A 16,719-nucleotide genomic window follows, 5' to 3' on the forward strand; every position below is an offset into this window, starting at 1 on the left:
CTTGTTCATAAAACATTTTTTTGGCCTCAGCAAATGTTGAGCTCATGAGTCACGATGCTTGCAACTGAGAGAGATTTCCGCCCAAAAATTGAAGCTTCCGTTCCCAAATATGATCTCCAAGGGCAATCAGTCGCTGTATGCCTGCTCATTGTTCTTTTCTATTACTACTCCTAAAACAATGGGCGGCTTTAAAATCTATTCTAACTGTTTGATTTTATGCCTACTGAAAGTTTGGCTTTGTACGATGCATTATTATGAGGTTTGGTACGTTTGGGAGTAAAACCATGGTGATTCTGCGTGGTGAGGAGTTAATATTTGTGTTGAGTGGCAAAAACAGAGCTGCTATGGTGAATTGTACTAGCTGTATTTCTAGGTTTCGCAATGCATGTCCATTTTTAGCTAATTCTTACTTTTAATCAGTTTATATAGAACTGGAATCAAAATTAAAATATGGCAAGTTTCTTTACTTGAGGAATGGGTTTGAATTGTAGATTATAGGATTGGGGAAGTCTGGGATTGCAGCGGCTAAACTTGCTCTTGCTAGAGGTGCTTCAGTTCTCGCCCTTGACCAGAATGAGACGTTGAAACCGCTGGAGGTATGCTGTGGCATTGATTTCTGACTTAATGATTTTCTAGTTGATTGTTTTTGCTTTATATGTCTTGATGCCAGTGTATTCCAACTGCAGCAAACACTTTTAAATGTTAAAGATGGTCGTTTGAAGACAGTTCTTGGTTGTTTTGATCATGAGTTATTTGATGAGGCCGATCTCATAGTTGTTTCCCCAGGAGTTGCTCTGGAAAATTATTGCCTATCATCTTTGTTGCAATCTGTAAGCTCGATTTAATGCTCAAAGATTCTATCTAGAGAGAAGACTTGTATCTTAGATCATTTCTTGATATCTATATTTGTTTGTGCTTGTGCTGAGTTCTTCCATCTGCTTTTGTGTCTCTACTTTATTCATATTGCTTTAAGATTGTTGGTGTCGAGTCATGGGGCATGCGTGATTCTTTTGTTTTGAATGAAGGGAAGGCGTGTGATATCTGAGTTGAATTTTGCTGCTGAAGTTCTCCCTCAGTGCACAAAGGTTTTGGCTGTCACAGGAACTAATGGAAAATCTACAGTGGCCACTTTCGCCGGACAGGTTTCTATTTTCTTTGTATATGCTTTCATGCTTTTATGCAGTACAAACTTTATCGTGTAATTCCTTTTTGATAATATACCAATTACGGGATACAGATGCTCAACCATTCCAACATCAGAACATTTGTTGGGGGAAACCTTGGTATTCCTCTCTCAGAAGCAGCTTTTGAGTGCTTGTTATCACCTCAAGAACCTTACCAGGCAAGAAGGAACTTAGCTTATTTTATCTGTAATACTGTATCAACTGCAGAATGCTGCAGCTGGTCAGGGTTTTACTCAACATGCAACAATATTTTGACTTTGAAGTTGGATCCTTCTAATAGTAGCCACATTCAGTATTGGGATTGTTTCCATCTTTCTAGGCTGCTGTAGTGGAAGTAAGCAGCTATCAGCTTGAAATTCCAAACAAGTTCTTCTTGCCTTCGGTAAGTAGAATTCGTGTGGTTTTTCGTTCTTACTGTACTTTACTCGAGTTTTCTCACATTATTAACTTCAGGTTTCTGTGATCTTAAATCTCACTCCTGATCACCTAGAGAGACACAAGTCTATGACTAATTATTCCACGATCAAGTGCCGTGTACTTTCCCACATGAGTGGCAGAAAGATTGCCATTCTTCCCATGGGTATGAAACAAAATTCTTTCTATTCCACTATCTGCCTGCTTACCGTTTTGTTCTAGTATTATAAACAGCTCTAGGCATTGGTTTGACTTAATTAAAGATTTATTGAGTGATATGTTAACTCATCAACTGTTGAAAGCAAATAAACGTATTTTAATGTTACTATCTCAATATCTTGTCCCAATGTACGTCATGTCTATGTGTATGTGTATGTGTAAGCCATCACATGACGTGTAACATTTTTTGATGTCTACAGGAAATCCATATATAACTGATGCCATTGCGAGTCATGGAAATGAATGTATGTTTGCTTGGATTGGTGCTTATCCTGGTATTAAAGTAAGAAAAATTTTAACTTCATTTTGGTGCATTTTTCACGTGACTGTGATTTTCTTGTTTCAGCATTTCTGGCAGCATGCAGGCTTCCTATCTGTTTATCTTAGAAGATACATATTGGTCATCTTCCATGTTGGACTGTTATAGAAATATATGCTGGTCACGATTCCACTTTGCATTGTAGATACAGCTTGATCAGTTTGTGATTGGTGAAATTTATCTTCTTCTTGCCAACACTTGAAAGGTTGACATGGAGCAGAAAGTAGCCAACTTCAATGTCCCCGGAATTGGGCTTCTCTCGCAGTTGCCATTGAATGCAATGAAGGCTGTTGGAACACACAATTACTACAATGCTGCTATCGCTGCATTATCTGTTATCGGGCTGGACGTTGGAATTGATACTGCAGCCATCAGTTTAACAATTGATAGATTAAAAGCTCCACCTCATAGAATGCAAATTGGTAAACAGCATCATCCTCTAGAGCATTTCTATGGCTCGTTTAGAATTACTGTGTTATGGAGTGATAGGCAGTAAGAACCAATGGATAAACAAAGAACAGAAAATAACTCTCAAGCTTTTGTAAACAAGAACCAACAGAACTTGGAAATAAAATAGATAATAATCCTCTCACCGAGGCCTCGGTTTTCACCGCCTAACTGCTTTGATCTCTCTGGATACATTCTTCAAGCTCCCCTATGGAATATATAGGAGTGCAGTAGACAATAATCCCGCCAAATTTGCTCTAATTAATTCAATTATTCAATCAATCCCTAATTTATTCAAATCCCATGAAATCCTAACTTTCTTAATTTAAAACTAAATCAAAGATAATGCAATAGGCCTAGAAATCAGTAATCACTTGGATCCAATCACCATCATTTCCATTCCTAGTAATCGATATCATACTCTGATAATTTAGAGTGATTGTCTGTGATCAATTTTTATCATTTCAAATAGTTTCGGTCTATACCTGACATCCTGTTTCAGTTCATGAAGATGGTAATGGAGTAACTTGGGTAGATGATAGCAAGGCAACCAATGTCGAATCAACATATGCTGGCTTAACTGGTCTCAAAGAAAAGAAGGCAGTGGTTTTGCTTGGTGGTCTTTCAAAGGTGATGTGCTTTGCCTCCGACTCTATTTTCACACAAGCTATGACTGCACACCAATTTTTTTATCAATCGATGACATTTTCCATTGCTATTTCCAGATTTTGGACGCCCAAGGTTCTAATGGTTTCGAGCATCTGATGGAGCCATTGAAGAACCACCGAGGTGTTGTCACTGTAAGTGATTAATTTTTACTTCAACATTCTCATTTCACTGAAGCTGTCAAAATCATCTTCTCCGTCAATATGTTCGTGCCTGGACTCATACATCTTCGTCGTTATCAAGTTTGGTTCTTCAGGAGCGCTGATCCAAGACACTCTATCGTCTCATGGTCTTGCCATTCCTTGTTTACAAGCAAAAGATCTTAAGGGCGCCGTGAGCTTAGCAAAGAACATGGCAAAACCTGGTAGAATCATGCATCCAAAACTAATGCAAGAGCTATCTTATACTCCCTCCGTCCCGCACTACTCGCACTTATTTCCTTTTTGGGCGTCCCAAGTTACTTGCACTCTTTCCATTTTTAGTAAAAAATTTCACCTACAGCCGTCATTTTTGACTTTCCTATACACTCATTCCTTAATCTCCGAGCCGAAAAGGAAATGAGCGAGTAGCCCGGGACAGAGGGAGTATATTGAATTCAAATGGAAATCCACTCTCTTTTACTACAAAAGGATTCAAAGAATACTTCATAGTTTGTACATGGAAATAAACGAAGCTTAGATTTGGTTTCCACAATTCTGCTACATCTTAACCACAACTGCAAGCATGAAGTTATTAATTTTGTTTTAAAGTTGGTGAATAGAAGATGATTGTTTAATTTTTGTAATGCAGGGGATGTCATATTACTGAGTCCAGGTTGTGCTAGTTTTGATGAGTTCATAAATTTTGAGCATAGAGGAAAGTTCTTTCAAGAGCTTGCCCTATCCATGAAGGTCTAGTTGAGACCATCGACTTGTTTGTTGACGCTAGGATTTTGATCAAGGTAAATTGCAGAATCAATGTTAATATATTTTGGTTAATTATAATCTGTGTATTTTATAGACTACTCTGGTTTTTCACTTTCTATTGCTCTACCAATGTAAAAGAGTTAGTATTTTCTAGGGGTGGCAAATCGTGCGTGTTGTGTCCTTATCGTGTCGACACGATAACGACACGCCACGATAACAACAAACACGAACACGAACATGACCTGCTACCCCCAGACACGAACACGATACGAACACGACACGAACCACTTCGCATCAACATGTCGTGATATATATGACACGACACAATAACGACACTATATTAATATTATTTCTTAACGTGTAACACGACACTATACTAATACTAAGTGCTTCATTAGACTAAACCTAATTTAAATTTTAAAATAAATAAAATAATAATATTATAATATTATTTTTTAACGTGTAACATGAACACGATACGAAATTTTCGTGTCATTATCGTGTCGACACGATAAGGACACGAACTCAATAAGCTTTGACACATATCATTAATTTCGTCCGGGTTCGTGTCGTGCCAAAAATTGTTAGCTGTGCCAAAAATTGTTAGCTATAGAATTTCCCTCTCCATTTATCCATCTATTTATTGCTCTCGCCAATAAATTGCTGAAGTCTTTGCAATTTGAATTCTAAGGGGTGACGACTTTACCAAAATAGCCCTATAAAATGCGCAGATTCTCTGAGAAAGCGGGATTTAGCTGTGCCCTCTTTAGCTGCATAATTTCCCGACAACACATGCCCCAAGTGGATACTATTTATATACAAGCCCTCCAATAATTCGTGCTTTTGCTAGCTTCCCTAAGAGCATCGTTAACGGGGGAGGCCGGGCCGCAAAACGCGAGTCCCGACCCGTCCTACGAGTTGGAGAGGTGGAGGTTCCGGCCCAGGCCGGTCCCGGGGCTGCAGTTGCGGCCCGGTGACGCTCCCGCGGTGCGGCCTTGCCGACGTTGGAGCTTCCGGGGCGAGGGGGTTCAGGCCGCTCCTGTGCCCCAAGTTCTGAATTTTTACATTTTGGAAAAGGAAGAAGAGGGAGGGGGAGGGGGAGGAGGAAGAGGGAGGAGGGAGAGGAAGATGGAGAGGGAGAGGGGCGACGGGGCTGCAGATTTGTAATTTTTTTTTGCACTTTTTTTAATATTCTATTTTTTTAATATTTTTTAGGTTATAATTTATTGTTTTCGTATTAAAAATGAAATTCTTGTGTTGTAAATGAAATTTTCCATGTTATAAATTTTTGGCGTTTTTTTATTTTATGTGTAAAATAGGTTGAAGTTGTTAATAGTGTCATTTATTAGTTGCGGCCCGGGTTGTGGCCTGCAAGGTTAGAATAGTTGGGCCTGGCCGCAACTGTAGAGGAATGATGAAGTGGAGGGGACTTGGGGCCTGAAACTGGATCGGGGTTAATGATGCCTTAAGAGCATCCGCAATGGCGGAATTGCCACGGACGTCGCGGACGTCCGCCATTAGGTGTGCCCGCCACGGATACGGAATTGGGCCGAGGACATTGCAGGTCCGCGACGTTAAGCAGAATTCCACCCGGACGTCCGTCATTGCGTCGACTCCCGCGGAATTCCGCTTTATTTCATTTTTTTTTGTAATGTCCGTCATTGCGTCAACTCCCGCGGAACTTCGTTTCATTATTGAAATGTATTTTTTTTATTTGGTGAAATGTACTTTTCTTATTTTAATGGAATTTTTTTTCCTTATTTTCGTCGAAATTTTAATTACGTAAATTGTTTACTTTCGGAAATTGTTTAATTTGTGAATTTGTGATTTTTTTTAATGTGGGAATTCCGTCGGGAATTCCGCAGGGGAATTCCCCCACTGTGCAGTGGGAAGTCCGTATGACGTGGCAGTGCAGTGTGAAGTCCGTATGACGTGACAGTATGTGTTTTTGAGAATTCCGCGACGAATTCCTCCTGGACATCCGCACCATTGGGGATGCCTAAATTAGCGACCGCCTGCTTTCACCCAAAAATATCTATTTCGAGAGAAACGATATACCGAGGACTAAAAATGAGGGACTGTCAGCGCCTCTTGTAATCTCTCTCTTCAATCTCTCTCTCTTATCTCAACTATCGTCTCCCTCTAATCTCCACTTTTTTTTCGCTGCAACAATTTAGCGGCACATCTAATCTCATCTTGGATTTCTTGCTTACCAGCAGTTCCTCTTCATTATTTTTTTTCTCCTGCTTGAAATTACACAACACATCAGCATTTGATTTCTTTCTTCTCCTAATGTTTCAGAAATCTCAAAATTGCAGCGAGATGTAAAATCCACATCAATTTCTCATACTCTCTTACTTCTCCTTAATTTTCAGAATTCTTAAAATTGCAATCGTCAAAGATGTAAACCACAACAAATTTCTTATTTCACTCTAGCCTACTGCCATTGATATTGCTGTAGTTAAAAACTTATGTGCCAAGCATTCACTTTTTTTTGTTTCATAAGGTTTACTCGACAGCCCTTTTTTTGGGCGTATGGAGATTTCAATTTTAATTGAGCAGCTGCCAACACTTGAAATCAATCAAGACAATTTGATGTGAAAGTGATAAAATCCGCAGGGGATGAAGTTTGGGGAGAAGTTTTTGGAGTATTTGGGTAGAAATTACGAGATATACATGGAGAATTCCCCTAGAAGCTTCTTAAAAGAAGCTGTATTCTACTGCTCGAGGATAATGGGGCTAAGCTGTGCTCTGCCAGTTTTGGTGGTTGGTAGAGGTGATTGTATAAATTGTTGGAAAATAAAAATAAAAATAAAAATAAAAATAAAAATAAAAATAAAAATAAAAATAAAAATAAAAATAAAATAAAAATAAAAATAAAAATAAAAATAAAAATAAAAATAAAAATAAAAATAAAAATAAAAATAAAAATAAAAATAAAAATGAAATTAAAGAATGACGAAGGTAATTAAGAGAGCTCAAATTGAAAGAAGAATTGCAGAACGAAAACTAGTTTCACCCCTTTTCGCCAAACTGGATTATGAAAAAATTTAAGAATTTGGCAGTATTGTAGCACATCATTAAGGCGATAGAATTTCAGAACAAAGAGAAAAAAGTGGAGATAGAGGCTGAGGGAGACGATAGTTGAGATAGAGGGAGAGGGGATTGTGATGGTTGAAAAGTGTTGTAGCTAGGGATGTCAATCGGGTCGGCCCATTGGGTTTCGGGCCGGCCCTACTCGGGTTGCGGGTCAATCGGGTGTAGGCTAATCGGGTTGTGAATTTTTTCGGGTTGTAAAAGTTCTACCCTAACCCTAAAAGCTCGGGTTTCGGGCTAGCCCAGCGGGCTAATCGGATTGCTACCGATAAGATTAACATGCAATCAATCCAATAAATAACGATGAAAATTAGTTATATTCATAAAATGTAAAATATTTAATTATGATACATTTGAGATATATGGTCAAACTCAATCATAAACATGATCAAATACTAATATTTGAGATATTTCGAGAAATTTTAATGTATGTCGTAGAAATTTAAATATTTTTTTAAGTGAATTTGAAGTTTTTAATTTATTTATCAATTATTATATTAATAAAAATTCAATATATAATTTGTATATTTAATATAAAATTGAAAGTTATTTTTTTAGTTATCTATATTATAAAATTAATCAATAAAATGTCGAATTATGAGTAAAAAATAGAATAATAGAAATTTTATCGGGTTTTCGGGCCAGCCCATCGGGTTTTCAGGTCTAGCCCTAACGGGTCGCAGGTTAATCGGGTGCGGGCTAATCGAGTTTTAATTTTATCGGGCTAGAAATTTCCAGCCCTAACCTTATAAATTTGGCTGGCTATTCGGGTCAGCCCACGGGTTGCGGGCTACATTGACATCCCTGGTTATAGCATAGAAAAACGGAGGGCTAGAAATTGAGAAGAGAGAGAAAACGCACAGTCCCTAGCATATCATCTCTCTATTTCGATATTTTTGTTTTTTTTTCTTGATAAGAATTAACATTTAGTATTTACCATTTTACGGCAGCCAGGCCCGGTCCTGAGTTTTTATTGGCCCGGGGCGGAACTAAAAGAGGGGCCCCATAATCATTTTACGTGAGGCTTATTAGCTTGTATTTAGGCTTTAGCGCTGCCTGCCTTTGCGGCTCTCTGCTGTGGGCTCTTGTTTCTTGCTTGGACCTGGCCCAGTAGCATGTATATACTCATGTATGTATTTGGATTTTGGAGGCCCCAACGTTTTGGGGGCCCGGGGCGGGGGCACTGCTCGACCCCCAGGGCCGGGCCTGACGGCAGCCTCACCCATGAATTATATTACTAGTACTTCATTCTACTATGAAACTATAAAAATAGAGATTCTTCTCATTTTAATTTGTATCATACCAAATAATTTACTTTAATTTTTGTTTATTTATTTTTCTTTAATGATGCGTGGTACATTCTATACTAACATACAACTTTTTTTCTCCATCTTCAAACTTTATTAATTATACATTAAAACATGTGTCATCCCAAATATCTCTATTTTTATAGGACTGAGGGAGTTATTTTTTTTTATTACCCATGATTTATACTCCCTCCGTCTTAGAAAAATATAAACATTTAGGACGACATGAGAATTAATGCATAATTGGTAAAGTATGAAATATAAGGAGAAATGTAGTTAAAATATTGTCATTTACACACTGAACACCATGCATAGAAATAAACCCAATTCTACCCATATCTGATACACTGAGCATGTCTTTAGTGTTTAATGATGGACCATAATGGTATACGTTGTAAATAAATTGATGGATAATGAGTTGAGTAGAACTTTCCATAAATTGAAATAGATGATTTTTATGGGACGGACGGAAACGAAAAGTGTCGCTGTTTTTATGGAACGAAGGGAATGATTTAGATCATCTTCAACTATTTGTATTAAACCTAAACTCATTTTTCAGTAAATGTATAGTAAATAGATAAGTAGATTCTAGTAATTATTTATGTCAATTTCAAACACCATAATATTTCCTTTATTATTTATAATAAAATTTGATTATTAAACATTTACGTAATAAATATTTTTTTACTACTCATATTAAATAAAAATGTAAGTTGAAGAATTACACATTCGTATATTATACTCATATTTTATATACTCGACACTATAATAAATAAATATAACTAATATAGCTAACATTTAATGAAATTCCGATTAGATTAATGGGCTATTAACCGAACCCATTATATTAAATTGCGCTAATATAACAAACCAACCTATTTACAATTAATAATTAAATCGCTGAGAAGCATTCACTTTTTTGTTTAGTTTACCCTTTAAAAAGGTCAAATTTTTTTGAAGAAAAAAATCTCTCCTACATTAATATATAATAATATATTTTTTCTCCACATTTAACACACAAAACAACATCTACTAAATTTTATGCTATCACCCCAAGTGCGACATCTATAACTCCCTTCATCCATCATTAAACATCACACTTTGACCAAACACATGTTTTAAAAAATATAATAGAAAATTAGTTGAAAAAGTGAGTCATACTTTTGTATTAATTTTATAATAAAATGTGATAAGAATGAATTGGCGGAATGTATAATTCATTATCAAAAGTAGTAGTAGTAGTAAAAAACAAGTGTGACATCAAGTTAAAAAGAAACTAATGGAAGTACAATGAACAAAGGAATACTTAGAGCATCCCCAACGGTGCTCATTGGCAAAGGCAGCTGCCGTGCCGAAGAGCACACTGATGTGGGGCATCCTCATTGCCAATGGCAATTCCGTTGGAATTTCTACTTTTTAAAAAAAATTCAAAAATAATCCAAAAAAAATTCGGATTCCTAAAAATATAGCCATTTATATACTGTTTTTTCAAAAAATTAAATAAAAAATTTATCCCAAAATCACCTATAAATACACACATTCATCATCCATTTTTTACATCAAATTATCTCTCACTCATACTTCTCTCATATTTTTTCATACAATTCACCTACATCTTCCTCTCTCACTCAAACACTCTGTAAATTAAAAAATGGATCCCAACAAAATCACCTATAAATAACCGGTCGGCAAAGTCTCTCGTCGTTGTAGAAGTGTACTTGTGCCATCCGACAACTTGCTACCGGGTAATCGGCTGATATATTCGACGAGTATTTGCATGTGGGGGGTCAACTAAAATCCTATATCTCAAAAATTTTTGGGTCGGCGTTCGTTCTGCTTTCGGTGAGGAATTCCTTCGGGCACCCACCACCGAAGATTGTCAACGATTGCTTCATCTTCGCGAAGCAGTCCACGGATTTCCCGGTTTGCTTGACAGCATTGACTGCATGCATTGGAAGTGGAAGAATTGCCTGAATGCTTGGAGGGGGCAACACTTAAGCGGCCGCAAAGGCGGCGGCCCAACGCTCATCCCTGAAGCAAACGCCGACTACGGCCTATGGATTTGGCATCAGGAGCGGACGCAGAAATAAACATTGATAGGGGCTGAGATTTCTAATTTTTATTTCAATGTATATTTTTGGACAATTTACATTATTCGTAAGGGTTGTTATATAATAATTTACATTAAATATCATTAAATTTCAAAAAAATTAAGGGATTTATCCCCTAGTCACCTCCATTTGGGTCCGCCCATGTATGGCATGCATATTTCGGTGCGGCCGGATCCAACAACGACTTGAACGTGCTCTCTTCTTCCCTCCTCTTCAAAGATCTTTTAGATTGTGTAGCACCGGTGATCGACTTCACCGTCAACGGCCATCATACCACATGGGGTACTATCTCGACGATGGTATCTACCTAGGGTGGCCGACTTTCGTGAAGACGCTCAACATACCGCAAGACCCGAAACGAATTTTTTATGGGCAGCGTCAAGAGGCTGCTCAGAAAGACGTCGAAAGAGCTTTTGGGGTCCTTTAAGCCCGATTCAACATTGTGAAGACCCCGTCTCGGATGTGGCACGCAAAGAATATTGCCGACATCATGTACACTTGTATTATATTGCACAACATGATTATAGACGACGAAGGACCGAGGGCGGCTAACTTTTTCGAGCTACAGGGCTATGTGTGAAACGAATTTGGGTCTGATGTCTAGTTCGTTTGAGCTTGCTCCGTTAGGCTATAGGGCTATGTGTGAAACGAATTCGGGTCTGAGTAGGGCCGCAAACCCTATCAGGCTGTGTACACAGGTGGGATCTGGAGCCGTCCTTGCTAGTCGGCCGGTCTCGTGGGTGAATAGTGTTGCCACACTTTCGTCGCACTATGGTAAGAGGATGTGATTGATTGATGAGAAAGTGAGGAGATTGTTTTGACTGGCCAGTCTACGAAAATGTTTTGTGATACTCGATGATATTCTTTTCTAAAATGTTAAAACTCGAGTTTATTATGGTATGGATGACATAACTTTTATCAAATATTTTGGCGTGTATCCACTGAGTATGTCAAGTACTCAGCCCTGCATATGTTTTCTTTATGTGCAGGTTGAGCGGTGATGTTGCGGCGGATGTTGAGTCGAGCCTTAAGAAATTCTGGATGCGTCGTGTCTTCATACATAGGCGTCTCCCTAATCCCTATGACTCTCTAGACACCTTTATTCCGCTGCCTTGTTTCGAATCGTTCTTAATAAAGTCTTTTGTTTTGCTCTACACTACTTTATGACATTAATTACCTTGAGATATTAACCCGCTGCTTAATTGTTTAATCGATTAAAACTTTTCTTTTGAAACTTTGTTTAAGATGTTGTCTTTCATTGTTTTCCCCTTCTTCTTCCCCGCTCCTTAGTCCCTTCCCTAGTCACGATTTCTCCGTCTTTACTATCCTTAGTAAGGGCGGCCGTGACAATACTCCGCAGTCATTTTGACCGAGTCGACAGAGATGTCAAAATTTTTTGTAGGATCTAAAAGAATGAAGCGGCGAATTACCAAAGCAGAGCCAGTGGAGCCGACATTCTGAGAGCGGCTATGCGAGTCTTTTTTTACGACAACAGCAAATAATTCTAACATGTCGATATTTGGGAGGCGGTCAAAGACCTTGAAAGGTGGGCACGGGCTCGAGCTCGAAACGCACGGGCTCGAGCTTGAAATAATTCAGTCCAGCACGGGCTCGAGCTCTAAACGCACGAAGCACACGGCGGGTGGTCAATACTCGTCTAGTGAGGGCGGGTCAGGCAACTCCTCACAAGAGGTTGAGGGCACGGCCACCGATGCAGGGGGCTCCTCCAGTGGGCGTCGTCGGCCGCAAGGGACCAAGGCGGCGAAGGCGGCTAGAGGGAGGATGGGTCGAGGCGAATCAAGCCAGGCGGGCTCGGTCTCGGGCTCGAACACCCTAATGTCCATGTACTTGACCGCCACGATGGCTGACACTTCCCGCATGACGCCTCCCCAATATCAAGTCCATCTTGCTGGAATTGAGTATATGGCAAGACAAATTGGTATTCCGCCTACAGGTGGCTTGAGTCCACCGCCACCGCCTTCGGGGGATGATTCGCCAGCGGAGTAGTTTTTATAATTTATATAAAATTGTTTTTAAAATTATGTATTTTACTTTTTTCCACTTTTTTATTATGTGTTTTTATTTTTTCCCACTTTTTTATATTTTTTAGGATTTTAAATTGTAATTTTATTTTATTTAATGAAGTGTGTTTTTATTAATTGAATTTGTTGGAAATAAAAATAAAAAATGAAATTGAATGAATAGTTAAGGGATGAGATGGTTAAGAGACGGTTAAGGGATGGAGGGATGCATGTGTTGTCTCTTAGTTAAGAGATGTGGTGAAAAGTATAGTGGAGCCCATGAATAATGAAGAGATGAGACGGATAAGAGATAGAGATGCGGATGACCTAATCTTGTTTTGTCACATGAGAAAAAGACTGGTTTCAGACATTAGATAAAATAAATCAAAGATTTACAATTCTCTCTCTATGTCTCATTCCCCAATGTGCATAATCCACCCTAAAAAATCAATATTTTTTGGTTATAAAAAATTAAATTTTTACCTGCATACCCCCCGTCTGCGAATAGGTGTCTCATTTTTCCGTTTTAGTCCGTCTGCGAATAGGAGTCTCGGTTCACGATTACCATAAATGGTAATAGGGTCTCACCTTCTACTAACTTATTCCACTCACATTTCATTTAAAATTATTATATACAAGTGAGACTACTATTTCACTAACTTTTTTCTATCCATTTTTCTTAACATTTCTTAAAACTCGTACCGCCAAGAAATGAGATTCCTAACGACGGATGGAGGGAATATATACTAATGAAAACAAACAACCGTATCCCAAAACATTAATTACTAAAATCACTAGCATAATTTCAAAGTAAATTTCTACATTTATTATGCCATTAAAATTTCCTCGAAAATACCATTTCATATGATCCCACTCACTAGTCGTTCAAATCCTTCTTCTCATCATCCCCCCCACACAGTCCTCACCTAATATCATACTCCGTACATTCTTTCTGCAATTCGTGGGCCTATTCCAGAAGCATTTTCACAAGACTCATTCCTTCACAAAACCCACCAATTAATTCCTCTTCACATGCGAGGCTTCGAACTCGATGCATTTCAAAAGACTCGATTTTTACTGAGATTCTTCCTCGCAAGCCTATAAAGATTGAATTTTTATGCAAAAAATGCGAAGCGTAAATGCTCTTTTGAACATCTTCTACTTGTCCACATTCTGCATTTCTGTCTCATCTTCACTCAACACCGATGGCCTCTCCCTCTTAGCTCTAAAAGCCGCCATTGTCAAAGATCCAAACATGGCTCTAATTTCATGGCTGGAGGTCGACGCAACCCCGTGCAGGTGGGCCGGGATCACCTGCGATCGCGTCCACCGCCGCGTCGTCTCCGTCTCACTCCCGAGCAAGAACCTGACCGGCTACATTCCGTCGGAGATCGGCGCGCTCTCCTTTCTCGCCTCCCTTGATCTCTCCCACAACTTCTTCTGTGGGCACCTGCCGCACCAGATCGCCACCCTCCAAAACCTCGTTCATTTCGACATCTCTTCCAACAATTTCAACGGCTCGCTTCTCCAAGGGCTAAGCAATCTGACCCATTTGCAGGGGACTTTGAATCTCTCTTACAATGCCTTTTCCGGCGAGATTCCGGCTAGTTTTGGACAGTTTCCGGTGATGGTGAGCCTTGACCTCCGCTGCAATGAGCTCACCGGAAAAATACCTCAGGCGGGTTCGCTGTTGAACCAGGGCCCCACCGCATTTTCAGGGAATCTTAATCTCTGCGGGTTTCCATTGAGCACTCCATGCACAGTGCCGGAAGCTCAAAATCCGAGATTTTTGGAAAACCCTCAAAAACCGGAGGGTAATGGCGGTGGTGAGTTGGTGGAGGGAAAAAATATCAACGGCTCGGTGACAGTTTCGGTGATTACCGGCGTTTCTGTGGTGGTTGGAGTGGTGGCTGTTGCAGTGTGGTTCATTAGGAAGAGATGGAAGCTGGAGCAGAAGTTGGGGAAGGAGAGTGTTGAGGATGTGAAGAAGGGTAAATTTGTTGTGATTGATGAAGGGTTTGGGTTGGAATTGGAGGATTTGTTGAGGGCTTCAGCCTATGTTCTTGGGAAAAGCAGGAGTGGGATAGTTTATAGGGTGGTGGCTGGTGGCCGCAAGGGGGCGGCTCCTGCTGCTGCTCCGGTGGTGGTGGCTGTGAGGCGGCTGAGTGAGGGGGACGTGGCGTGGAGCTTGAAGGAGTTCGAGGCGGAGGTGGAGACCATTGGGAAAGTGAGGCACCCCAACATTGTGAGGCTGAGGGCTTATTACTATGCCAGTGATGAGAAGTTGCTGATTTCGGATTTCATCAGCAATGGAAGCTTGTACAATGCATTGCATGGTGAGCATTTTTGCAATTTTCTTATTTAGATCTTCATCATCGTTATTTATTCATCTCTGCAAGATTTATTTTCAGCTGGATAGATTGCCATTTGAGATAGCAAGGGGTATAGGATTAACAATATTTTGCATGTTTTTTCATTAACTTTTTAGGAAGTAAAGATCCTTTTAGGAATCATTAAATACTTGTAATGTGATCTTTAGATCTTTGAATGTTGAACACTATTCTGTTTTTCTGAGGCCAAACATAAAAAGATTGATGAACACTATGTAAGAATATCCTCATTGTAGAAAGGTTTTTTGGACAACATAATGAAAAGACCAAAATAAGCAATCTTAAACTTCACAAGGTAGAATAGCATGGTGGTGGATTGGTAGTGGGGTTCGAACACGGACCACACATCACTCGCAGACCTTCAATGATTATCAGGACCACACTTGGGTAGGAGAGGGTGTGTTTGTTTTGATTTTTATGAATAGTGAGACACCACATTTCAACTTGCTTTTCTGTATATATCAGGTTTTAAACAAGATAAATTAAGTTGTATTCCCTTGCTGATTCTGCATATTCAATGATTCCGGTTTTATGAATTGGATTCTTCATATATGCATATCGGATGAGCCTTAGAGCAAGCCAATCGTGGTGTACGAACGCAATTCTGCAATACAGAATCCAAATTACAAAATTAAATAGCATCATCAATAATTTGAAGCTGTTATTTGTTGGTTTTTTCAGTATATTATGTTCCTTAGCTAGATGAGTAGTACTATACTACTATGCTGTTGTAAATGATTCCTCGTGAGTTCATCGCTCTTTACATGATTCGACATTTCTTGGCACGATGCGTAGTTCATTTTTTTTCTGCAGCTGCTTTATTGTAGTTGTCCTCTTCTTGGTTAATTCAGACAGCAATGCAGCAGGGCCAAATAAAAAAAATGTGGTTTGTGGAACTTGAAATCTTGATTTGAATAACCATAGATTTTTTTCATTTTCCGGTGCAGGCGGAGCAGGGAACGTGGCACCTCCGCTGTCATGGACTGCAAGGCTAAGAATCATCCAAGAAACTGCAAGGGGTTTGATGCACATACATGACTGCAGCCCTAAAAAGTATGTGCACGGAAGCCTCAAATCCTCGAAGATCCTCCTCGACGACGACTTAAAGCCCTACATCTCCGGTTTTGGCCTGTCCCGTCTCGTCCTGGCTATCTCAAAATCAGCAACCGCCCCTTCAAAGAAGCCGATCTCAGTGACTCCCAAAACTAGGTCCTCATCAAACATCATGTGTGTGGCTCCGGAAGCTCAGGGCTCGGGCGCCAAAGTCAACCAAAAGTGTGATGTCTACGCGTTCGGGATCTTGGTCATGGAGATCCTGACAGGCCAGGCCCCCGACAACGATGGGGAGGAGGGGCTCGAGAGCTGGGTGAAGAGGATTTTCTGGGAAGAGAGGCCGTTGTCGGAGATAATAGATCCCACGCTCTTGAACGAGGTTCGTGCCAAGAAGCAGGTTGTTGCTGCGTTTCATGTTTCACTAAACTGTACGGAACGCGATCCGGAACTCCGACCGAAAATGAGGACGGTTTCATATAACCTAGATCGGATCAAGTTGCAGTGATGTTGTGAAGATATTTGTGTTTGTAGGATTCATGATTAATTTCTAATTGTTATAAGGTTATGATATTATATATTTTTCCCAA

At 39.5% G+C, this 16,719-nt stretch overlaps 2 protein-coding genes across 4 annotated transcripts; both read left to right on the top strand.

Annotated features, from left to right (window-relative positions):
- On the top strand, positions 1-5,227 carry LOC121795769 (UDP-N-acetylmuramoylalanine--D-glutamate ligase-like). 3 transcript variants are annotated; one of them, XM_042194366.1, is made up of 14 exons: positions 1-135; positions 492-596; positions 687-830; positions 1,026-1,142; positions 1,238-1,342; positions 1,504-1,566; positions 1,638-1,764; positions 2,018-2,100; positions 2,342-2,558; positions 3,086-3,213; positions 3,309-3,383; positions 3,493-3,613; positions 4,039-4,189; positions 4,886-5,227. In XM_042194366.1, exons 1-13 carry the CDS (start codon positions 55-57, stop codon positions 4,143-4,145), a joined length of 1,473 nt encoding a protein of 490 aa, XP_042050300.1. In that variant the 5' UTR covers positions 1-54; the 3' UTR covers positions 4,146-4,189; positions 4,886-5,227. The 3 variants fall into 3 exon arrangements, with proteins under 3 accessions (XP_042050300.1, XP_042050302.1, XP_042050301.1); XM_042194368.1 differs by lacking the exon at positions 4,886-5,227 and adding an exon at positions 4,846-4,864; XM_042194367.1 differs by lacking the exon at positions 4,886-5,227 and having other exon boundaries at positions 4,039-4,226.
- An 8,341-nt stretch (positions 5,228-13,568) lies between these two features.
- Positions 13,569-16,719, top strand: LOC121793700 (receptor protein kinase-like protein ZAR1). The gene is made up of 2 exons (XM_042191743.1): positions 13,569-15,025; positions 16,027-16,719. The coding sequence occupies exons 1-2, from the start codon at positions 13,807-13,809 to the stop codon at positions 16,635-16,637; spliced, it is 1,830 nt and encodes a 609-aa protein (XP_042047677.1). The 5' UTR covers positions 13,569-13,806; the 3' UTR covers positions 16,638-16,719.

The sequence above is a fragment of the Salvia splendens genome, chromosome 3 (assembly GCF_004379255.2).
Source record: "Salvia splendens isolate huo1 chromosome 3, SspV2, whole genome shotgun sequence".
NCBI lineage: Eukaryota > Viridiplantae > Streptophyta > Magnoliopsida > Lamiales > Lamiaceae > Salvia > Salvia splendens.